This window comes from Elephantulus edwardii, unplaced genomic scaffold (assembly GCF_000299155.1).
Source record: "Elephantulus edwardii isolate Elephantulus edwardi_28Jun2011 unplaced genomic scaffold, EleEdw1.0 scaffold00003, whole genome shotgun sequence".
Lineage (NCBI taxonomy): Eukaryota > Metazoa > Chordata > Mammalia > Macroscelidea > Macroscelididae > Elephantulus > Elephantulus edwardii.
Window position 1 is genome coordinate 21,048,751 of NW_006399753.1, and position 25,967 is coordinate 21,074,717.

The window sequence follows — 25,967 nt, forward strand, 5'->3', positions numbered from 1 at the left end:
CCAGAACCAAATGCTCATGGCCTTGGGATTGCTTGTTGAAAGGACACAGCAACAGCACAGAAAACACCACTAAGATCTCAACTGGACCTTGGGTGGATTCTAGCATCCTTATTTACCACATTTTAGAACTACCTTAAACTTTCATTTTCTTTATTTGTTTCATTTTCTAATGAGTTGACGGAATCAAGAAACAACAAATATAAATGGTCTAGTACAGTTTGGGCCACCTTCTCCCATGCAATTAGCTGCCTCTGAAAACCCACTGGAGAGTCAGCTATGGGGTGGTTCCCACTTGACGGTACACAACACAACACCATAGCTGTAGGGAGCTCTGGTGGCCTAGTGTTAAGAAGTTGCTCTGATAATCCCAAGGTATACAGTTTGAATCCAGGAGCAGCTCCATGGGAGAAAGATGGGTAATCTCCTCCCATGTGATTTACTGCCTCTAAAAACCCACTAGAGAGTCAGCTATGGGTTGGTTCTGCCTTAAGAGTACATACAACAACAACAGTACAGTTGTGCAATCATCCTCACCCTCCTTTTCTGAGTAGTTTCTCCCCTACTAATATAAACACATTGCCACCCATGGTTCTTATCTAATCTTTCATGTTATTGTTGTCATGCAGTGCCCTCTGGTTCACTGCTCACAGCAACCCTATAAACGACAGGTCTGAACCATGCCCTCTGCTCTACCGTCCACATCTCCTCTGACAGACTCAAGCTTGTTGCCACAGTCATGGGGTCAATCTATCTCACTGACGGTCCTCCCCTCCTCCACTTATCTGGGGGGCATGATGCCTTTTTCCGAGGACTGATCCTCCTAACAACATGCACGAAATTTGTGAGATGAAGTGTCACCATCCTTGCCCTCTCAGGAGCACTCTGGCTGCACACTCTCAGGGCATATTTGTTTTCTTGGCTGTCCGTGGATATCTAGTACTCTATTCCAGTACCATACCTCAAAGGCATCAATTCTTCTTCTGTCATTTTTATTCACTGTTCAACACAGCTTGGCTCAGATGCACCTTAGTATTTAAACTGACATCCTTGATTTCAGCACTTTGGAGAGGTGCCTGATGGCAGACTTTCCAAGGCAACACATATTTTTGTTTCCTGACTGCTTGTACCAAGGTAATTGATTGTGGATCCAAGTAAAATGAAATCATTGACAATTTCTAACTTTTCTCCATCTGTTATGATCTTTCAAGTAGCTGCTGTTAATTTGATCCCTTATAGAGAATTCTTTAAAAACCATAATGTTTAAGGCAGACATTTATTTTTCAGAAGTTAAACTGATATAAAGACTTGAAGGGATAGTTATATCTTATAGTCTTAATACCTCAGGGCAAAGATTTCAGGAGATCATCCAGTCTCTGTGGCTTCAGAGAGTCTGAATTATCTGAGAATTGGAATATCTATTCTTCATTTCCCCCTTTTGACCAAGATTCTATTGTAGAGCCTCTGATTAAAATGTCCAATTATGGTAGCTGGACATTACCTTCTGTTGTTTTCTTTTATAAAATATTTTTAGATTTATAGAAATGTTGTAAAGATGATACAGAGAGTTTTATATTTTGTAAGCTCTTTACCCACCATGACTTAATATTAACCTAACCATGGTATATTTGTCAAAATGAGAAATTAACATTGATACAGCCATCTCTTTTTAAGTCTAGCTCAGAGCAATGAGATATTCCACGTGTGGTCACAGGAAGAAATGATGTTCACGGAAGCCTAATGTCCTGGGTTGAATTGTGTCTTCCAAAATACATGTATGTAATGATATAATGTGGAAGCTATGTAGCAATCTCCCATGATCCAATAAAACAGTTATGAAAGAAATAACAGTGGAATGCAATATTAATCCCAGCATAGCAAGAGAAGCTTCCTTGGCTATAGCCTAGGAGAGAAAAGCGATGAGCTGAGAGGTGACAGAGCCCTCAGTACCACCACAAAATAACTGGGAGAAGTGGAGTGCATCCTTTCCAATCCAGTGGCTTAGTGATAAGGAATTGTGCCACCCAACTCAGAGGTACATGGTGTGAATCCACCAGTAGTCGCTCTGTGGGAGAAAGATGGGCGGTCTCCTCCTGTGTGATTCACTGTCTCTGAAAACCTGCCAGAGGGTCAGCTATGAGTCAGGTATGACTTCATGGTACACAACCACCACCACAATCTTATACCAAGAAACTTTCTGACAATGAGGAAGGCCAAGACAAATGGTGATCTCAAGGGAACTCTGGGCCTACAGATGCTGGAGGAAACAAGGACTTTTCTCCACGACTGACAAGGAGACAAGGCCTTCCCTGGGCCCAACATTCTGAATTTGGTCTTCTAGCCTCCACAGTGGTGAAAGAATACATATGTTAAAGCCAGTCACGGAATCTCTGTTGTAACACTAGATGATGTTGATTGCTGTTGAGTCGAGGTTGACTCACAGCGACTCTATGAACAAAAAAGACCTAATGCCTTTCCATAGCTAGTGTTGTTTCTTCAAGTTCCATAAGCGTTTCCAAAGGCATGTGGTTTAAGAAGTGTAGGCCACTCCTGTTTCCCAACCTGTTTTACAACTGGGAGCTCCACCAAACCCTGTCCACAACGGGAAACCATCATGGTAATTGATATCCCCATGGCACAAAGTTCAGCATCACAGAAAACCCAGGATACCTCATACAGCACATTGACAAAGAGTGATGTGCACAGTGAAAGAATATTCCTTCAGATATAATAGAACTAGTCTCATTTAGCAGTGGGTAAGTGTTGTCAAGTCAAGTATGACTCAGATTAAGCTTTGCACAAAAGACCTGAACTCTGTTCTATAATTAACAACATTTCTGTACATTTATAAGAGAGTTTGTAGAGTTTCCAGAGGCATCTAGTTTAGGAAGTGGATGCCACTCCTGCTTCCCAGCATAAATCAATCTAGAAGCTCTTCCAAACACTGTACATAATGGGGAACCATTATGGTATTTGACACGACTATGGAGTAGTGTTCAGCGTCACAGCAACTCCAAGTTGTTCAGTACAGAAAATAGACAAATGATTGCTGTGTCTTTTAAAAAGAATATTCTTGGTGCCTGACTGCCACCAAGGTGAGACTGCCACCACCGAGATGTCAGTCAGCCAGCCAACTAGATAGCACTAGATAATGGAGGGATTCTGATGGCTTGGCCAACAGAGAGTCGTGCTAAGAATGTAAAGAAAGGTGCTGTCTCTGGCAGTTCAAACCGACCAGTGGCTCTGTGAGAAAAAGATAGGCAATCTCCTCGTGTGGGGTTTACAGCCTCTGAAAACGCACTGGAGGGTCAGTTAGGAGTTAGTTTTCACTTGACAGCAATGAGTTATGATAAGATAACGTCCCTTTACGTGGAAGGTGGTTTAATTACTTAATGAGAAAGACATTTTCCCCTTTATCTTCTTTTGCCACTTTTGTTCAGGTCAACAGCTGACTCATTGCCTGCCTTCCAGCAAGGGGTACCAGGGAACACCTATGGGATGTGGGTAGAAATCCCTGGGATGGGCCACCCTTCCAGGTCCAGGAGCGCAGCCTCGCCAGGAGGCAGCTCTGCCCTTTCATCTCTTTGTCCTGCCATTATCTTCCCGCCTAGAGTGGCAGAGCAGATAGTTGGGGCCTGGAACAAGGAGAATACGAGCCTTCCAAGCCAGAGGTGGTCTGAAGCTGTGTGGACCCTACGTGTCAGAGGGGAGCTGCCCTGGAGGGGTTTGCAGGCTGTGAGGTGTACAGGAGCAGAGCACCAGGACTCTCACAGCCTCGCTGCGTCACTTCAACCACCAGGTTCTGCTCTGGCAGCCGAGTGCTTACCCACTGAGCCACCAGAGCTCATGGTTCGATCCGAGGATCAGTTTCTGCATATGGAGAAAAATGATATTAATGTTGAAGACAGATATATTTGCAGTTATAAAACTGTTCACAAAAGAGAGAGCATCTGCTCTTTACTTACGTAACATGACACTGTTTTTTTGGAAAATTATCCAAGATAAGGCATTTTCATTCCTTTTATACCTTCTGAAAGGTTAAGGCTTAGAGTAGCTATAGTTCTGTTTTCCTTTAACTAAAATCAGCACTCCCTTGTGTGCCAATGTTTTAGTTAGCTGGACTTTATCAAACAACCTTGTTCCCTAATATTTACATTGCAACAGCCTCTGGCCGTGTCTATATCTCCTCCTACTTTGGATGTGGCTATAATAAATATTTTTTGAAAAGCCAAAAGCTCAGCAGAAGGCACTGGGGATAAATTCCCAGAAATTCTTAATTGAAAAAATAAAGAGTGCATTAGATTACAGCTGCTTAGACCACACTCTAACCATTACATACTGAAAGTAGATTGGAAATAATATGTCACCCAGCTTCTTTCTTTTTTTCCCCCCTTCCTTTTTAAAAGTTTAACATTTAGGAGCTAAGAATGTTGTAAATGCTTCAAAGACCTCAGAATTATTTTTTTTAAAGCAAGGATAAAAGAATAAGAAGACTAAGAGCACCAACTTCTTGTGAAGATTAAAATGCTGTAAGGTGTCATAGAACCAATCTGTAATTTGTACCTGGCCAGCACACATACCCCACTGGTAGCAGAACTTCCACTTCCTGTGGTCAAACAACCCCCCATAGACACAAGCTTGCGATCTGCCAAGAAGTCCTTCCCACTGAGAGTCAAGAGTCAAAACTAAGTCAGGCTTAGTCATAGTCTGTCTCTATGTCATTAGGACCTAGAGAAAGTAACTGCATAGAAAACATGGGCTGTTGTTACTAAGTGCCATTGAGTTGCTGTGACTCATAGGGACCCTCTGTACAACAGCTCTGAACCCTGCTCTATCTTGAGCTAATTTCATTATCTCTGACACTTCTATTACCACTTCTATTACCCTAGTCGCTGAATCAATCCATCTTATCCAGGGTCTTCCTCTCTTGCACTGTTCCTCAACCCTTCCAAACACAATGTCCTTCTCCATTCACTGGGACCCTCTGAAAACATGCTCAAAGTATGTGAGATGGAGTTTTAAAATTCTTGCCTCCAAGGAGCAGCCTGGTTTCATAATTTCCAGGACAGACCTGTATGTTCTCTTAACAATCCACGGGTATGTTCAATAGTCTTCTCCAGCACCACAACAGAGAGAAGGAAAAAAACAAGCCAGGGACAGAGTCCAGTTCTTGGCCTTCAGGCACTTCTATTGCCTTCTGTTGCATAAAGAAATACTCAGTGTGAGAATAATAACTTTCATGAGATAAATAACTTTATTTGGCCCTTTGACTCTGACTTTAGTAAATAACCCCCACAATCAAGTGTGTTTCACTGCATTGGGTTAATATGTGACCTAGTCAATCTGGCAACACTTAATAACAACACTCAAGATGTATTTATTTTCTAAAATGACCAGGCAAGCAGGGTCTAGACAGGCCCCACACCTGGCAAACGAAACTCAGGAAAGGCGTGGAGGCATGCTGCTGTGTATTCACGGATCAGATTATTTTGAGTCAAGTTACACATATCCACTGAAGTCCCAGTAGCTGGTCAGTCTGCGCGTTGGAGGGCTTCTCTCTGGGTCTCGTGGATGGATAGGTGAGATCAATGCACAGGACAAGGTGTATCCTGCTCCTGGGAACGATGGAGCCTCCTTCCTCATGCGGGACCTTTTCCAGACTTTGTCTGATGAGCTTCTACCCTTGTGACCTTCCTGGCTGTAACAAATGGTGCACTTTCATCCTTAACTGCTCATAGAAGTAACAGTTTCCCCAAGTCCTGTGAGTCACAGTAAAGCATTCTCTAACCCCTAGCGGGGAGTGAGAGCCAGCAGAGAGGCTGGTATCTGCCTATTTGGCAGGGGCAGGAAGGGCACAGTCCTAACCTGTAGAGACCCGAATCTGGGCGGCTGAGGTCAGAAAGACAAAGCACCACGTGGGTAGCTGGTGTCAGAAGGATGACGTGGGAAAGCAGGGTGATGGCTGATCTACCCATTTTAGAAATCAGTGCTGTGCTGGCTATTATTCACACACTAAGACCCAGGGTTCCACCCGCAGTGGAAAATAGGCTCGGTTGTCCTGGTAGTGACTGTGGCAAGAAATCACTAAATCCAGAAAGCATGAGAACTGGAGGAGTGTTCAGATGGAGCGGGGGAAGGGCAGAGTGGCAAGCACAGGGAGGTTAACGATTATGATTATGATGATTATGCTTACGTGGCAATCTCACCTTTCCTCTTAACCATCACTGCTTGCTTTCACTCATTCTTTCATTTCGACTACACCATCCCACGCTTGGTGACTTGCTGTTGTTAGGTGCTGTCAAATCGAGAACGACTCGTAGGGACTCTGTGATGAACAGATCTGAACCCTGTCCTATCCTGTCCTATCCTGAGCCATCCTATAGCCCACTGCTGCACTCACCATTATCAATCCATCTGGGTTGAGGGTCTTCCTCTCTTGCGCCAATCTCCCACCCTTCCAAGCACGGTGTCTCTAAGGAGCAGCCTCTCCTAGCAACATGCCCAAAGCAGGTGAGATGAAGCTTGACCACCTTTGCTGCCAAGGAGCGCTCTGGCTGCATTTTCTCCAAGGCCTATCTGGGTTTTGGTTTTGTTTTGTTTTTCTTTTGCAGTCCATGAGATACTCAGTCCTCCTCTCCAACACCACAGCTCAAAGGTATCAATTCTTTGTGTTGCGGCCCCAAAGGTTTGAAGTTTGAACCTTCTAGCTGCTTCTACAGGAGAAAGAGGGGCATTCTTCTGTGTGATTCTAAAAACTCACTGGAGAGTCAGCTCTGGGTTGGTTCCAGCGTGATGGTCCACAGCCACGGCACCCCAGGCTTGAGGCTGGCACAAGGCGAGGCAAGGTTCTGATCTGTTGTCTGCAGGGTCATTATGAGCTGACTCGATGCCACCTACCAACAACATCCCAGGCTGGGAGTCCTGGATGATGTGACCAGTTAACATGCTTGGATGGTAAACTGAAAGGTCTGAGGATTGAGTCCACCCAGAAGCATCTGGGATGAAAGATCTAGTGATCTCCAGCCATAGGGGGCCCCTGTGGACCCAGTACGACTTTGTGACACACGCAGGGGCACCAGGAATCAGAATCGCCTTGCTGGCTTCTGGCACTGGAGTCCCAGACTAACCCAGACTCCAGCAGGGACCTTAATCACTGGTGGGATGATCCTCGTTCCCCTCTGAGTCTGGCACTTGGCCCTGCTGCCTCTTTTGCAGCTGATCTCACGGTCTCTCTATAGGGTCATCAGAGCAAATGCCAAGTGCCTGTCCTTGAGGAGAAGATGGGACAGTTACAGCCCCCCTGGGCAGCTGGGAGGATTCCACCAAGATACACGTGACGCTGGTTAGCACGCAGCCAAGTGTTAGAGAGACAGAGAAATGTTTTCTCCACAAAAGAAAAAGAAAGAGGGCTTTATGAAGTGTTGAAATTGTTGAAGTGCGCTGATTAAATCTTTCAAAGAGGAAATTCTACGCCTGGACGCAGCAGCAGTAGCCTGATTAGCCAGGGTCAGCTGCTGCAGCTGTAAGCAATTAACCCACGTGATTATCTGGGTTCCATCCCCCTCGATTTAGGGGAAGACAACTGGCTGGCCACTCAAGGGGGCGGGGGAGGTGTTTTGTGGGAATAGAACAACTACGCATCTCGTGGGCAAAGCTTCTACCAAATGTCCCGGCGCCCACTCGCCCCCAGAGGCAAGTGAAGTGTGGGGACAGCATCAAGCTAACAAGTGTGGAAGCTGCAGGGTCTGCCAGGCTGTGGGCGCTGAGGCAAGCACAGCTGGGGACTGTGCGTCTTGTCTACTGGGGTTTACAATTAGCACCCCGTCTTCTGTAGTGGAGAAGAGGATCCGCTCTGAAACCAGACTGCTGGATGAACTCATTCCTGCCTTGTGCAAACCACTTAACTGCATCCCAAAGATGGGAACCGTGAAGACACCTGATTCGCAGAGCGGTCAGCTGAGCGGACTGGATGCGAAAACATGCACTGAGAACCGTGACTGGCAGCTAAGAAGGGCTCAGTTAATTTTAACTACTGTTTAGAGCTGATTGGATGAAGGACAAAAGCTGGCATGCCGCCAACCCTAAGGCCCGTGGTTCGAATCCACCAGCTTCTCTGTGATAGAAAGACAGGCTATCTTTAAAAATTTTTATTATAATCAAAGTTTACAGAGACTTTGGATTTCCATTCATTCATTGTTGCACTTTTCTCCCTGCCCACTCCTCCCTCCCAATTCGCTTTTCTTTTTGAAAACTAAAAGAAAAATGATTTCATTGTTATTCGATCCCTCCCCCCAAGTCCACTCCACTATACTACCTTTGTTCTGGACTCCTGTCATGATAATAATATCTAATCATATATCCCTTTTACACAGTTCTCTCCCTTCTCTGTTTCAATGCAATGTACATTATTTACCCCATCTTTCTCAGTCTCCCTCCAACCCCTATATGTCAGTCCACTGGCATTGTGCCATATTTGACCTTTTGTGACTGAGATATTTCATTCAGCATAATGTCCTCTGGGGTCACCCATAGGCAATCTTCTGTGCAATTTAAAACCCCTGAAAATCCACTGGAGGGTCAGCCAGAGGTCTGTTCTGATTTGATGGTCCACAACAACAGTGGCTGACACCGTGGTAAAAGCTCTGGCCACGTGCTATATTGTAAATAGCCACGTGCTACATTGTAAATATCACTGCATCTACACAGAAGAGCTTTCACTCCACAGCTCTGATACAGAAGGGCCTGCTTTGATGAGGTGACCCTGCTCGTGGGAACCTGCCTCCTGGAATGGCACGTTAGTTGATAAGGCTGTTTTGTCCACCTGGCGCACTGGACTGAGCCATAACCGCCTGCTTCGACAGTGTGTCCAGTTTCGTTTATGAACACCACCCCCTTTCCTTTTGAAAGTCTGGAATATTCTGGCTGGTCTGGCTGGCTGACAGCATGCCCGCCCATGTGACCAGCCCTCAATAAGAAGCTTGAAGCTGAAGACTCACGTGATTCCTTGGGCATAAAGGGTGCATGTGTGTCCTTGCATTGGCTGTTGAAAGGGAAGAGTTTGGTGTGGTTCCTGCTGGGAGATCCCAGCATGTAACAACAACAAGATCGCTGTTACATGGTGCCAAACTGACTAGTACTCATGGTGACTGGGCCTGTGAATAACAGACCTGAACCTTGCCCTAGCTGCACCGTACTCATTCATGATTTCTGTCATGAATGACCAGGTGACTAGGTCAATCTATCTCACTGAGGGTCGTCTTCTCTTCTGCTGACCTTCCTCTGTCTCCCCCCAGCGTGATGTCTTTTTCTAAGAATTGTTTTGTCCTGAAAATACTCCCAAAGTAAGGGAGATAAACTTCCACCATCCTTGCCTCTAGGGAGCACTTTGGTGGCACTTTCTCCAAGACAGACTTGTTTGTTCCTTGGCAGTCCATGACACACTCAATACTCTTTGCCAACAGGACAATCCAAAGGCATCGATTCTTCTTCAGTGTTCTTTATTCATTATATATTTAAGCCTATCAAATATTTAGCCCAATGTCTGGCACACAATAAGCTTCAATAAATAAAAACCAAAAGAAAACCGAAAGCTCAACTCATTGCCATGGAGTCAATTCTGCTTCAAACAATCCTCCAGGACAAGGTCTCTGGAGCCCATGGGGATCCTGGAGCTGTAAATATTTACAGACGCACATTGACCTTGACTTTCTCTCAAGGAGTAGCTGGAGGGCGTGAACCTCTTGGGTGGCAGCTGAGTTCTTACCACCGTGCCAGCAATGCTCCTCCAATGAATGAAAGAGCTAGATAAACATGCACATATTTGATGTCCATCTGGATAAATGTACACATACATACACATACACATACACATACATATGCACATACACATACATATGCACATACACATACATAAATATGCACACAAGTGAATTACTCCTCTAACAAGTTCTGTCTTGATCATAACACTTCCTTCACCATTCTTGAATGAAGTCAGTAGGAGTTTCATCAGAAAGCCAGATTTTCATGCCTACTATTTTCAATCTAGGGAAATGCTTCTCTCCAGAAACTGCTCAAACCATAAGGTCTAACTTTCTTTAATGTTTAACCTATGATTAAATATTAGCAAGGCCATTCAAATATTTGCAAAGGACACTAAAAGGTATTTATCAGTAGTTCCAACGAATAGAGATAGGTGGGATTAGAGCCACCCAAAATTAGAACCCTGTGATCAAGCAATTAATGTCTGACCTGGAAAATTAGAACTTGCTTCAGACACATACAAGTATTCATTCATACATACATAATATATTCAAATCCTAGAACTACAGAAAATATCTTTCTGTGGTTAAGGTTTGTTATTATCTTCAAATTATCCATTACATATGGCATCTATGTTTATAGCACCAGAAAATCACACTAAGAGAAGAGTATAATTACTCTTTGGGAAGCATTTAGAAGTAATTCAAGTCATCGTCTATCTTCTCTTTGAAATCCAGGAATGTACAGTATGAGTTGGTAGATTGCTAAAGGATGGCTTTCTTCTAGATCTTGGAATCACCTGACTTTCTCTAGAACAAAAATAATAAAAGCAATTCTAACCCGAGTAGATAATTTTTCAATGTGTGAAACCTCAGTCACTCCAGCGAAGTCTAATTTCACCTGTATCACAGAAACTATTTCAGCACTATTACCTGAATCCCTCCAACTAATCATTTAACTGACTGGTGTCTTAGTTTCCTTACCTGTATGTGGAGATAATAAGAATATGTGCTTCATAATGTATAAGATCAGTAAGTCAATTTAATATGTATATAACGATGAGAACAGTGTCTGAAACAGCATATAAAAGAAAACAAATAAAAGGTACCATTTATCAACTACTATTCTCTAATGCTTCTGTAGCATCTCACAAGACGACTGTGTTAGGCCAGAGACCCAAGTGGGCCATCTATTTCCTGTCCTCACTTATTGACATCGTTAGCTTCCAATGACAAGGCTGTTAATTCAAATCAGCAATATGCAAAAAGTAGGATTAGCACAACTTTACCCACCTAACAAATTACAGCATTACGTAATTGTCCAAACTGCCGAGAATCAGGGCCCAGCAGGGCTGACGAGGACCTTGGCCTCACAGCCAGCATTGCCTCCATTGCATTCCTTCACGTGCATGACTGCCACATATGCACTGTTAAGCAACGTGGATAGGGGATTTTTAAATATTGTAAACATAAAACAACAGATAAAAAGACAGTCAGTAAATGAAGAACAGGTGTAATTATTTTAAGTTGTCACTGATGGAGTGCAGATTCCAGAGCCCATGTTTTTGTGACAGTCACTCTCCTATAAGAACCAATGACCTCTGCCTTCTGGTATTCATAAATCTCTGTACTCACTTCCCACACTGAGTAAGGCTCACCTAGTAAACCATACAATAATGAGGACATGACCATGTCTGTCGTCCAAGGTTAGATTGAAAAAGAAAGGTATTAAGGCTTCCGTATCTCACTCTCTTGGGCCATAGATTCTGAGAGAAGACAGCTGCCATGTCACGAGAACTCTCAGACTGTCGCTTAGCAGTGGACGGAAGCTGCTTCATCAGAGCTGACGCCAACTTGTCAAGCGTGTGTGCAGCTGAGCCTCCAGCCTGTCAAGCTTTCAGATGACTGCCAAACAACAACAAAAACTCCAAACCTGTTGTCATGGATTCAGTCCCAACTCATGACGGCAGCCTTGGCCAATCAATATCAGGAGCACAACCTCAGGAAAGACTGTGAGCCAGGATTGCTCAGTGAAGGCGCTGCTAAATTCCTGACCCACTGAAACTGTGTGAGATAAAAGACAATTGTTCTTTCATTCATGTCTTGAGACTATTTTTTACATAGCAAGGAAATAACAAACACAGTTTTCAATCAATAGGTTCATCCTGGAGAGGGTAAAACCAGGCTGCTCCTTAGAGGCAAGGATTCTGAAGCTTTGTCTGACATACTTTGGACATGTTGCAAGGAGGGACCAGTCCTTGGAGAGCGACGTCATGCTTGTGATGGTGGAGGGACAGCGCAGGAGAGGAAGACCCTTGATGAGATGGATTGATTCTGTGACTGGGGTAATAACGGAGGCAGGTGTGTCGGAGATGGTGGGATTGGCACAGGATTGAGCAGATTTTAGGGCTGTTGTACATGGGGCCTCTATGAGTCGCAGGCAACTCGACGACACATAACAATAACACAACAACATCTTGTGTTAAGAGGCATCAGGTTTTCATTCTTTACTCCCCACCAACCTAGCAGGGGCCATATACTTCCCAAATCCATGGTGTTGGGCTAGACCCATGGCTTGATATGGCTAACTGGATGTGGGAGCTTGTGATCCTACACCACATCAGAACAGCCCTTTGAGGCCCCCCAAAAATCTGCTGGCCCTCTTGACCTTCTGCATCTCATCCATGAAGGTGACATATTCCATAAAGTGGTTGTGCTTCTAACCTCGCCTTGCAGAATGAGAAGCTACAGATAGACTTAAAATCTTAAAATCTTGACACCCGGCTTAGAGCCAGGATAAGCGGAACCCAGGCACATCTCTAGTTTATTTATAAACCCACGAATGAGAAATTAAGTACGGATGGTAAAGTTTAAGAACCGGGGATATGTTTGCTACCGCAGCAAATGAAGACCAGTACGCTCACCATGCTGTATGATGCCGTGCTCCATCAGCCGGGTGCAAAGCTGCTCCCCCTCCTTCCTTGTGGTGGCTTCGCCCTCCTGAACCAGCCAATCCAGGAATTCTGATGCCATGAAAGTGCGTTCATACTTGACTCCTTCCTCCTCCCTGGGCTGCAAAAGTGTGTTCTCAGGACTCATCAGCCTGGAAGAAAGAAAAAGTGGTTTTTGCTTATTTGTTTGTTTTAAAAAGTACATATTCAAAAAAAGCTAGGCAGAAAGAAAATGGCATATCTGATATCTCACAGCACTGATTCCATGAGGTTCACAACAAAAATTGTCAGGCAAAGCCAAACGACGATCTTATGTTTTTACGAATGTAATTTCCAATACGGAGGTCTATTTCAGAAATAAACAGAATGCTTTCCTCTTGGAAATTAGGAGGAAAATAAGCTGAAAATGCATCCCAGTACTCTCGTTACCAAATCTCATGGATTTTAGCCATCTTGAACATGAATTCATTAATTCATTCCCTTCCACCAACTTCCACCCTTACTTTGCAAAAAGGATTTTTTTTTTGGGTGTTTTTGTTTGTTTTTTTTTTTTTTTAAAAAAACTAAAGATATTATTCCAATTCCCAAATCACCGACTAGACTCTGAAACTCTCTCCTCTATAATCTTCTTCACACTTTCCCACACATTCTTCAACCCCTCTGCCTTTTGTCCTCACCAAATCTCTGAAACAGCTAGAACTCTCTCTCATATGTATAACGGCCACTCTTTCTGAGTCCTCATTTTGAGTAACATCAGAGACAGTCTCCTGGCCATCTGCTCAGGTAAGGGACGTCACACAGTCCTACTTCTCCCTCGTTCCTCTGGTCCTCCCTTCTTTCCGGCTTCCTCTTTTCCTGTTTCCTTCTCCTCTTCCTGGAATCCCTTCAGATTCAGTCCCCAAATTTCCTTCTTACTATACTCATGGGGATGAGTTCTTTCATACCCATGGCTTTTAATTCCCCCCAGAGAGTCACAAATGTCTATCTCCTGACCAGGCCTCTGCTCCACGTATCACCCGCATTTCTAGACCTTTGGATCCACATAGCTGTTTAAAAACACTTCAAGCTCCGAAACAACACAAGCAAACTCATTTTCTTCACCCAAACCTGCTTAGGCTCTAGCGAGTGCTTCCAGTCTACAGCCAGGGGTCATTATCCTTGACACCTCATCTTCCTCATCCTCCATCAAGTCTATTCACACGACCTGCAGATTTTATTTTCTAAATCCATCCTCCAGCCTCCCTAAAGACTGACACCTTTAACCATGGTCATGACAATGGTTTCTTTTTTTAATTTTATTTTTATTTAATTTCTTTATTTTTTCATTTCAGTGAACATCTACAGAGATTTTGGAATTCCATTCATTCATTGTTGCACCCCTCTCCCGCCCCCCGTTTGCTCCTCTCCTTCAAACGCAAAAGAAAAACTCCCTCATTGATACATAATCCCCCACACACAACCCCCAATCCCCAAATATAATCCACTCTGCAACCCTCATTCCGTACTCTTACGATAAACATAATGCCCTAAAATATAAAATATTCTCTCCCCCAAAGACTTCAATGCCATAAACATATTTCATCCAGTTTTTCTTAGTCTTACCCCCATCCCGATGTCAGCCTCATTCTACAATAGTGGCACCATATAGCATTTGTCCCTCACTCATCATAATGTCCTCCAGGGTCACCCATTTTGAATAATATTGCATGAGTTCCTTGTTTTTCAATGCAGCATAATATTCCATTGTGCGGATATACCACAGCTTCTCTACCCACTCATTTGTTGATGGGCATTTGGGTTGTTTCCAACTCCTTGCTATTATAAACAAAGCCGCAATAAACATGGGTATGCATATATCTACTTGGGTGCCATTTATGGTCTCTTTAGGGTATATTCCCAGTAGTGGAATTGCTGGGTCAAATGGTATCTCTATTTGCAACTTTTTGAGAAAGCGCCACATCGCTTTCCACAGTGGTTGCACCATTTTACACTCCCACCAACAGTGAATAAGGGTTCTAGTCTCTCCACAACCTCGCCAGCATTTGTTGCTTGCTGTTCTGTTAAATTTTGCTAGTCTTACTGGGGTGAGATGATATCTCATAGTTGTCTTGATTTGCATCTCTCTCAGAGCTAGGGATTTTGAACATTTCTTCATGTGCTTGTTGGCCATCTGAACGTCTTCCTTGGTGAAATGTCTGTTCATATCCCGTGCCCATTTTTCAATTGGATTATTCACCTTTATCTTGTTGTGGTGCTCAAGTATTTTATAAATTCTAGATATACGTCCCTTATCTGACATGTCATTACCAAACACTTTTTCCCAGTCTGTGGCTTCCCTTTTTACCCTGTTAGAGAAGTTTCTCAATGCGCATAGGGATTTGATTCTTAGAAGGTCCCATTCATCTATTTTATCTTCTCCTGGTTGTAAATGTCTCACTTTCAATCCAATCTCGAGCACTTAAGTATGGACTTGCAATTAGAAAAAAATTCCAAAATCATTTAATGTCCTGTAATTATTAAGAAAAACACACTTCAATTTCTTTTCATTGCTTCTGGGATTAAAGAGAAAACAGATCTTTTTCATTTAATTAATATGGCCTGTAATATTTGTATGATCCTGGCTTCTATCTCATTTTTTTTTTTCACTCTGACTGTTGCAATCACTGGTCTTTTCTGACTTCTAGGCGTTCTACCACAGGACTTCTGAAGATGCCAGTAACCCAGATGGAACGAAATGTTTTCTCACTTCCTCCACACACACTTCCACTCCTCGTGACTCCTTAACTCTTTATCCACAGCATTTCAGCTCTTATTAGACCTCTGCTGAATGAAGCCACTGCTTCTGGTACATCTCTTTCAGGGAAGGTACTAGTGCTTGTGTGACCATCCAACTAAAGACTTAACTTTCCTGTTCAGTTGTAAACTTCAAGAGGGTAGAGTGCATATTTGCCCATAAAGAATTGTTTGAAAATTTTAGGTATGTAAATATGTATTTTTTATTACTTAAATTATTCATAAAGCTATTCAATATGTAATAATTTCTTAAACTGACTTTCTCCCAAGTCAATCTCCTTCTATGCTTTAATTTATCCTTAGCAATTACGGCTGTTGTTGTGTACCATTGAGTTGGAACCCACCCAGCACTGACCCTCTGGCAGGTTTTCAGAGGCAGTTAATTAATCACACAAGAGGAAATTTCTCATCCTTCTCCCATGGGGCAGCTAGTAGACTCAAACTGTGTGCCTTCAGGATTGCACTGAAAATTACTTAAGTCATTTTCCTGGAGGTAATACGTGCTGAGTTGATGAGATGGTTCAGGTTGTGTATCAACTTGGCTGGGTCATGAGTTCCTGGTAGTTTGATTGTTATGTTGTAGTCTGGCAATTATGTAATGGGGTGTGTGTGTGTGTGTGTGTGTGTGTGTGTGTATTTTCATAATAGAAGGTGATTTTTTTATCATGTAACCACCTCCACGGTGAGACCTGCTATACGGGTAGGCCATCATTTGAAGGAGTATCCTGAGATGTGTGGTCTGAGGACATTCTGACAGAACTCTCTGGCTTTTTGCTCACTCTGGATCTTGTATCCAGTGTGTCATGATCCTACCCTCAGTTCTTAGGATGTGATCCAGTAACTGTAATATTGCTTGTTGATCTTGGATTCTCCATCTGCTGCAGTTATGCGACTCAGAAGAAGCCTCCAGTCTTGACATCTGACTCATAGACTTCGGCTCTCCCAGCCTCTTCAACCATGTGAATCATTTCCTTAAGTCTCACTACATATACATATATAAACTTCAAAGATTTTAGAGAGCTCAGCCTATAACAGTTGGTAGAAGCATTAAGAATTCTATTTAAAAAAATTCTGGCCAGTCCCTCCTTAGAAAGTGAAGGAGCTAATCACCACATACCCAGCAATGCCAAGAGATAGATTCACAAGATATTCTAGAGGAGATTATGTTTTTTAAAAATGGCCTCAATAGTTGTTGTTCTGCTTCTTGACAATGTGACTTCACTACTTCAAATAAGGTCAAATTCTTTCTCCTTCCCTTGACTCTGGAAAGGCTTTATTGCTTTCTTTGCCAATGTAGAAGTGATAAAATGTAACTTTAAAGAGGAAGTTTAAAAAAATCTTACTCTTCTTGTCATGACAGGAGTCTAGAGCGATGGCTACATGGTGGAGTGGACCTGGGGGAGGGTTTGTAAAACAATGAAAGAATCTTTTCTTTTACTTTTCCAAGAGGGTAGTGTTCTGGGGTTGGGGGGAGCCTTGGGAGGGGACAAATCTACAACAATGAATGAATGGAAATCCAAAGCCTCTGTAAATTTTCACTGAAGTTAATAACAAATTTAAATTTTAAAAAAATCTTACTCTTCTGCCTTTACCCTCTTAAAATGCTGTCTTAAGACTGCAGTGTTAGGAAGCTGGCCTAGCCAACCAGGAGAGAAGAGGCTATGGGGAGGAGAAGTGAGGTGTCCACGTGACTGCTTGTACCCTCAGCCAATACAGTCAGACATGCAGGGAGGCCATCTGAAACTTCCCCTCAATGGCCCTCTAGCAGCCATATGAACAAGCCCAGATGAATCAGCAGAGGAAATTCCCATCAAACCTACACTATGGGGGGAAAAATACAGTAGGACATTGTTTCAAATGATTTTAGGGTGATTTGTTTAATATAAATACATAACTGGAACATATTCCTATCTACAGACAATGGAGATAAAGATATGAAATCCCACATAGAGATCCATCATACAACCCAGAAAGCACCACAGGAATGAGCGAATGCTGGGAGGCAGGTCCAGGAGAGAAAAGTCTGCATAGAGTGAAGCCACATGAAACTGGACTTTGAAGCCTGCAATACGATGGGAGTCTAGAAAGAGTGCTGAAGGGGCCTGTGAACGCCACCAGACAAGGAATAATCATTTCTTTTCATTTGACCTTCAAATACGATATTTTAGGATGAAAACAGATAAACTCATCTTCTTAGTTTTGCACTTTTAGCTCTTTTCCAGTCAAAACTCTTCCTACATTACTCTACGAAAGTCACACTCATGCTGACAAATCTGGAACTTCCTAAGGGCTCCCAGAGTTCCCTGCATATCCAATCTCACGGCTCCTGGAGAATGGCCTGTTTGCTGGATTGTAGACTAGAGAGGAGAAGCACATCTGGTTGGTCTGGCTCCCAGTTATCTCCTGGCACAGCTGGCTCCCCCAAACAATCTGCTGAATGACTAAATGAAAGTGATTTCTGAGAACGCCTCATCAGTATTCAAGTGCATATTATTATGAATAACCCTTAAGGACGAACTTGCACGAAGATGAGATCGAGCAAAGGAAGTGCTTCCTTCTGGATTGTTTCCATTTAAGAGTCCGACGCAGACTCTTGGCATTTCCTCCTGCTCCTAACCACTCTGTCCCCACAGCTCAGCTATATTCCTCCCAGGCTGTGGGTGGACAAGTGAACAGGGCTAATTTGTGTCACTTCTGCCAGAACCCCGACCTGCCAGCCTCTGAAGCTCCTGCTAAGTAGCTGGTGGCCCTGGGTAAGTGTTGGGTTCGCTGCTTCTGCCAGTGCGTGCTTGAGAGAGCTGGCAGGCCTGCCAGGGTTGGTCAGTGTGACATTTAAAACGTGCCCCACTGCCCTTTGCTCTTGTTTATTTCCTCTTATAATCGAGTTATGTCCCTATCAGGTCTCCTCCCTCTTTGAGAAAGAGCTTTCATGGCATTTGTTTTTGGTAGAGATGTAGTCACTGTGTTAAAGACAGAATGGGACTTACACTTGTTCCGTGTATCTTCTGCTATCCACACACCACCACAAAGCTTGGAGGCTTAGACAACCACGATTTAATGATAACGTCCTGTGCACTGCCTGGTCTACTGGGTCTACTTCTACTTATCTTTCTTGGGGTCACTCATGTACTTGCAGTTGGAAGATGTCCAGAGCTGAATATCTGGCCCCAGAATCCTCCAATCAAGTGCCATTATACTTCCATGGCTGTTAAAAGAAGTTTTATCACTTTAGCTCTTTAAGTTGGGTCTCGGATCCATTTTGAGTTGGTTGTATATATAATGTAAGACAAAGGTTCAATCTCATTCTTTTCCAAGTGGCCACCCTTTTGTCCTAGTAGTATTTGTTGAAAAGCCCTACTTCTTGGCCCACTGAATTATCTAGGCGCTAGCATGAAAAATCAACCAAGTACACCAGGCTTTCTTAATGCCAAGATTCAGAAGACTGGAACTCTGTGTTACGTTCAGAATGGAGCTCAGATTTGTTGTTCATAGGGTCGCGATAGGTCGTACTCAACTCAATGATACCTAACAACAAGAACAACATGGCTCAGAATACCTGGTCTGCATTCTACCCATCAGTCGCTGACTCAGGCGAGATTCAAGCTTAGTGAGCATAAGTGGGACTCCTTCATGGGAACAGCAGAGAGCACAAACAGGAAGGGGGGAAGGATTTGTGGCCCTCTCTGGAGATCAGCCGCCCACCACTGCATTTAATTAGTCAGCAGAAGGGCCATTTAAACATTTATAGCTCGTTTACAATATTGTGTTGTCGCTTGTTGAGTCAATATTTTAAACATTTTATTTCAGGTGCTGGGTCATTTTAAAAGCAGGAGATTTAAAGTCAGACAAACCTGACTACCAATCCTAACTGCCCACTTGTTAACACTATGACTCTACTTGCTATCTATAAAGTGAAGACACAAAACCTTTATACAAGCATTTACGGAGCTCAGGTATCTTAGTGGTTCTGCAAACCCACAGGCTCGTAGTTGGAATCCACCAGCTGTTCTAAAGGAGAAAGATGGGCAATCTCCTTTTGTGCAATTTATTGCCTTTGAAAGCCTGCTGGTGAGCTGGTTCTGGGTTGGCATTGACTCACAGGTACACAACAACAACATAAGCATTTAGGGAGCTCGGATGGCGTAGTCCATAGGGAGTTACACTGCTTACCCAAAGCTTTGTCTCTCTGGAGGTTCAAATCCACCAGCAGCAACAAGTGAAAAAGATGGGCAGTTTCTTCCCGTGGTACTTACAGCCTCAAAAAGCTGCTGGAGGACCAGCTGTGAGATGATCCTGTCTCAACGGCAACGAGGCAATCCACAGATGCTACGCAGCTTGAGTAAAATGGGGCATGAAATCTCAGTCCCAGTGCCCAGAACACCATAAACACGGAGAAAGTTGTAGCCATTCTTACGAACATAAGTTCTAGAGATGAAGTCAGCATTAGGGAAAAAAGTAAACCCTTTTCCTTCTGGTTAAAATGAACAAAGACCCCAATGCATTTCAACAGAGAAGAGAAACCATCCCATTTTAATGGCCATCAGAAGTACATGTAGAACAACTAAAAAAATGCTTCCATTAATAGAACCAATTATGTCTTAGTCATAATTTGTCACCTACTGGCTTCTAGTCAAAACATAATCTCTACACCATGTACGTTTTTAGGCAATAATGAATGCTGGCCGCCTGTGAACACTCAGGGGGTTTCAGTTGTGCCCGGGAGCTGATTTCCACCTTTCCCGAATACTATCGAAGTCAGATTTCCCAGACCTGCTGGTAACCCAAGGGACGACAGCCTTACAATGGAAGGAACTTCTACTGTTATGGGCCAGTCCAGGAATAGAAACCAGCTGATAGTGATCTTGTACACTGAAAACTATTTCCAAAGTGCTGAGGCCCTCTGGGACGTGGGAATGTGTGTGATGGGGGTGCAGGTCACGGGCTTGGGAGAGAGTCAAGATACACCCGGCAGGGAAGGACTTACTAGAGCAGCAGATGCTTCTGAACTTAAGAGACTCACTTCACAAAACATGTCAGGTGTTAACAGAGTGGACAGATTATTTTAAAATCAAGACCCAAAACTCCATAGACATTACAATTATTATTTTGTTTAAATATTTATTCAAGAAAATAGTAAGTGGTAGCAGCTCAAGCCATTCCCTTTCTTAGTCGAGTTCTTTACTACTCAAATTTGCCACAAAGATAATGTATAATTTTTTTTAGCTGGAGGAAAATTTTATTGATAAAGAAATTAAAGACAGGCTCATTTGAATGTTTAACTAGATGACATGTTCTTTAAAAGATGCTTTTGTTAATACCTAACATGTCATGGACTGCCAAGAGAACTAACAGGTCTGTCATGGAGAGAGTGAAACCAAGCTGCTCCTTGGAGGCAAGGATTTTGAGACTCCATCTCATATACTTTGAGTATGTAGGGAGGAGTGACTAGTCTTTGGAGAAGGACATCAAGTTTGGAAGGATGGAGGGACAGAGCAGGAGAGGAAGATCTTGGATGGTATAGACTGATATAATAACTGGGGTATTGAGGTAGGTGTGTCAGAGACAGTGACATTAGCTAAGAAGAGAGCAGCATTCAGAGCTATTATGCATAGATAGGGTCATATGCGTCTTAGTCACCTCCATGGCACATAACAACTATAACACCACCATTAATTAGCTCCCAACATATAAAGTATATTTAGATATTGACAAGGATTCTAATGCTTTGTCTGACATATTCTGGGCATGTTGCAAGGCAGGACTGGTCCTTGGAGAGGGACATCATGCTTTGAAAGATGGAAGGATGGAAAAAGAGAGGAAGACCACTGATGATTGATTTAGTAACTGGGGTAATGAGGTTAGGTGTGTCAGAGACAGTAAAGTTGGCACAGGATAGAGCAGTTTTCAGGGCTGTTGTAGGCAGGGTCACTATGAGTCGCAAGCAACTTGACAGCACATAACAACAACAAAACAATTTCCAAGAAACAGTTTGAAATTACTTGTGTGGTTAGTACAAAAGTAGACTAAATTTTTACACAAATACTTGTGCTAATAAGGACTTTTTTTTCGGGGGGGGGGGAAATCTCATCAACTTTTTCATCTGTTAGTTTCTAATGCACTCTGCGCATTACTTCCACAGGTGCGTTGTGTGTGAAGGTAAGGTAAGAAGGGAGAAATGTTGGCGTGAACATGGGTAATGTTAGTACTATGCTGCCACTTTCAAGACTAGCATGGATCGCTTAAGGGGAAAAGAAAGAAGGAGGATCTGAGGGATAGAGATTGAGAATTCGTACATTCTGTTCAATGCAGAGCATGGTGACACATGCAGGAAGGTACTTGTTGGCTAAATGTTGCTTTTTCCCAATCCTATTGCCTTTTCTATTTATAGATACAAATAAAGTTGCTTTGTATTTACTATTTCTCAACCTAATTGCTATGAAAATTGTATCAATTTATCTGTATAGCATCTAGTCTACAAATAACATCATTTTCCCTTAAGAAATCCAAGCTATTCTTCAAAATGGGACTTCCTTATACAGGGATGTCAGTGGTTCAATGCACAAGAAAACTCAGTTCTAGAGCAAAAGAGAGCTGCAGTTCAACCCAGGGTCCTGAAGACCATCGTATGTCAAGGGCTTCAGATCTGAAGGGAATAGTCTGGTTCTCAATAGCACCAAGGGTTATATAAGATACAGGCACTCTAAGTTGAATTGTTTTCCAAAAAGGTAGACTTAGTCCTTGCAGATACACTTAGTATGTGGTCAAAATACAGTAAAGTCAGCCCTATCCAAACATGACAAGCATGACATAGAAGGGACACAGAAGGGAGCTCTGGTGGCCTAGTGGCAAAAAGCTGCACTGCAGTCCTGAAGGCACGTGGTTCGAATCCACCAGAAGCTCCACTGGAGAAGGAGGGGCAATCTCTTCCTGTGCCAGTCAGATCTGATTCGATGGGACACAACAGGTAAAAAAGAAAGGGACACAGAAGCAGAGATTAGAGCTATTCACCTTCAGAAAAAGTATTATCCTGCCATATTTTACACTTACAGCTTCCAGAATTGCAAAAGATTTTTTTTTAATGTACTCAGGTTTTGGCACTTTGTTAGAACAGTCCTAGGAAATCAATACAGATTTTGGTATCAGTAAGTAGGACACTGCTATTAAAAAAATACTTAAGAATGATGGAAGAATTGTGAGGTACTTAATAGAAAAATCCTACATTGCCTTGGAGAAATAGTTTGGAAATTATAGACATGAAAGGCAACTTTGGTGAGGGCCCAGAAGGGAAGAAAATATTTTTATTGTCATAAAGAACAGAAGTATCATCATGGACAGAACTCTAGTAGGAATATAAGTGTTAAAGGTGTTCATTAGAATGGAATGATCTTGTTATTGTACACTAAAAGTAATCCATATTTAAAGGTTCTAACTACATGGGGCTCTATTTCCCAGGGCTGGATTAAGTCCTAAATTGTCTAGGAAAACACACCAATTCAGGAGCCCTCCTCACTAAGACAGCTTGACTCTTTTAGCTTCCAGTGGTGCCAGGTGCTACTTGGCCTGTAGATGACTCACTTTAATCTCTGCCTCTGTCTCACTGGCTTTGTTCCCTCTACACCTGTATTTGTGTGTCCCTTCTCTTTCTATAAGAAATAAGGACAACAGAAAACAAACGAATGCCTTTGAACTGTGGTGTTGCAGAAGAGTACTGAATACGCCAGGGACGGCCAAAAGAACAAACAGATGTATCTTTGAGAAGGTGCCACCAGAGTGTTCCTTGGAGCCAAGGATGGTGAAGCTTCATCTCACCTACATTTGGCATGTCACTAGGAAAGGCTGTTCCTTATAAAAGGACATGATGTTTAGAAAGGTGAGGGGACAGCAAAAGAGAGGAGGACTCTCAGCCAGGTGGACTGACACAAGGACTACGGCAATGGGCTCGGGTGTGTCAGAGGTTGTGAAGTTGGCACAAGACAGGACAGGGCTCAGATCTGTTGTTCATAAGGTTGCTATGAGTAGGACTCGATGGCACACAACAGCGAGGAGCATTCCACACAGATTTCTTCCTTTCTTTGAAATTGTAATCAGTGCCATAGTTTGGTATATAGTGAGTTTTTAAAAATGCGCTATATATTTTTCAATTATTATTATTATTAATTATTATTATCATCATCATCTTTCCAACTGGAATAGAAGCCCCTAAAAGACAGATACTTTGTTCATATTTTTTTTTTTATTTCTTCAGAAACTGAGCCTAGAGAAAGCACGTATATTAGGTTCCCAAGAATATCTATGGACTGACTGAGTGAAAATAGAAAACCACAGGCAACAGGAAGGGGGAACCTGTTATCTTTGATGGATAAAATCAAATGAGGAGCCTGATATTATCTTTGATGGGTAAAATTCCATCCTCTTTGCTTAATATTTTAAATTAGCAGGAAAAGAAAGGAGAACCTTTGAGTGTTGATTTTATGCACTGAAGACATGATATTCTGACACCTAATAGTCATATCCCTGAGGTTTTTGGTATCATTGTATTCAACCATTATTTTCAGAGCTTGAATCCATTTTAGACAGAATCCAAGGGCAAGAGTATTCTGAAAGGTTACATTCACCCATTGTTTCATAACCATAAAATTACACAAGACAGAAACCAAATATTCTTACCATGAATTCAAAACAACAGAAACCACTGTGAATCTTTCCAAACCAATGCCAATGGTTACTGCCAAGGGAATCTAGGTTCTAAAACAATACTGTTTAGAGAGCAAAGATGTCACTTTGAGGACTAAGGTACACCTGACCCAAGTCATGACACTTCCAATTGACTCAATTGCATACAAAAATGGGACAATGAATAAAGAGGACTGAGTAAGAAGTGATGTCTTTGAATTATGGAGTTGGCCAAGAATACTGAATATATATCCAGAGGTTAAACAAATCTTAGAAACAAGAAAGGTGATATTTCATCTCACATATTTTGGACATGTTACCTGGAACGCCTGTCCCATGGAGAAGGACATCATGCTTGATAAAGCAAAGAGCTGGTGAAAAAAAACAGGAAGACTCCCGGCAAAATGGATTGGCACAGTGGATGCCAACCTGGGCTCAAACAATGTAAGCAGCAAGTGCTGGTGAGGTTGGCACAGACCTGGGGAGGGCTTCCTTTTGTTGTATACAGCCTCTGCCTGACTCAAAAGTGACTTGACATCATAAAACGATGACACTGAATGTAAAAGTTTCCTTTAAGGGAACAGATACTACGATAAAACCTGTCAAAGCTGGCAGCTGTGTACAGAAACCTTTCAGAAAAAGAAACTTGTAAACACTACTCTATCCCTTTGCACTGCTATGAGTTTTAATCTATTCAACAGAAATGCTTTCTGGTGTTTTGGTTTGTTTTTTTTTTTTTAATTTCCTGGATATTCTGACCCTTGCACTGGTTACTGGCAAAGCAAAAGGCAAGGTTCCTACCTCTGGAAGACCAGAGGAAGCAAAGTAAACAGCATTCTCTGAAGCATTTACTTTGATTGTGACACACATACACACACACACTGGAAACCAGCAAAATGTCATCGGGGCTCAAAGGCCAACTGCTAACCTCAGTCTAGGGAACCTGGGGGTGGGGGAGATGGACTTCAGCCAGCTGGAGCCACTCATGCTTAGGCTAATGGTTATAGATTCTCAGCACGGGATACAGGACAGGGACGAGGAAGTCTGTCAAAGCAGAACAGGATAGAAAGGACAGACCTCCCAGCTCTTTCTGAATGTGTCTGTCACAGAGCAGGAAGGAAATATACCGAGTACAAAACTGCATCCTAAACACATATAAATGGAATCGAGGGCTGACCCAGTAGACGGCCTTCTTCCTTGCTCGTACCTTGTAGAATAAATGACTCTAAAGGGGGAGGGGCAGTGTGGAGTTGCCATGGGTTTGAATCCCTAAACTACGACTTCCAACCTGTGGCTAGATCCCATTATGCTGAATTTCTTCTCCTGTGTAATCTGGACAATACTTCCTAATGGAACGTTGTTAAAATTTGGGCTGATCTGTGTAAAATGCCTCACCAGTCTATTTCCTAGACAAAGTAGCATGGACACATGAAATATACCAAACACACACACCCCTTGTTATGTCTGAACAGTAGTTCCAACTGATGAGTCTCTGAGAGGTAGTGATGTCAGCTGAAAAGTGAAACAGAAAATTTTCCGTACTAGTAACCTGTATCACTGAATAGTATTGGGGAATTTGCTGTCAAGGACCTCTCCCAGGTACTGAGGAGCAATGATGTCAGTCTGGAGACTAAGATGCGCCTGATTCAGGCCATGGTCTACACAATTGCATGCTATGCATCAGAGAGCTGAACAAAGACTAAGGATGACAGAAGAAGAAGTGATGCCTTTGAGTGCAGTGCTAGAGAACATACCATGGACAGTCAGTAGAACAAACAGGTCTGCCCTGTAGAGG

The 25,967-nt window shown here is 42.8% G+C and overlaps 1 protein-coding gene across 1 annotated transcript in view; it reads right to left on the reverse strand.

Annotated features, from left to right (window-relative positions):
• The window catches only part of DEPTOR (DEP domain containing MTOR-interacting protein), a 165,704-nt gene that overhangs the window by 59,859 nt on the left and 79,878 nt on the right, over positions 1 to 25,967 (reverse strand). Inside the window, exon 5 of the mRNA XM_006879319.1 lies at positions 12,680 to 12,858. Coding sequence (XP_006879381.1) covers positions 12,680 to 12,858 — 179 coding nt within the window. The remainder of the gene's footprint in view (positions 1 to 12,679; positions 12,859 to 25,967) is intronic.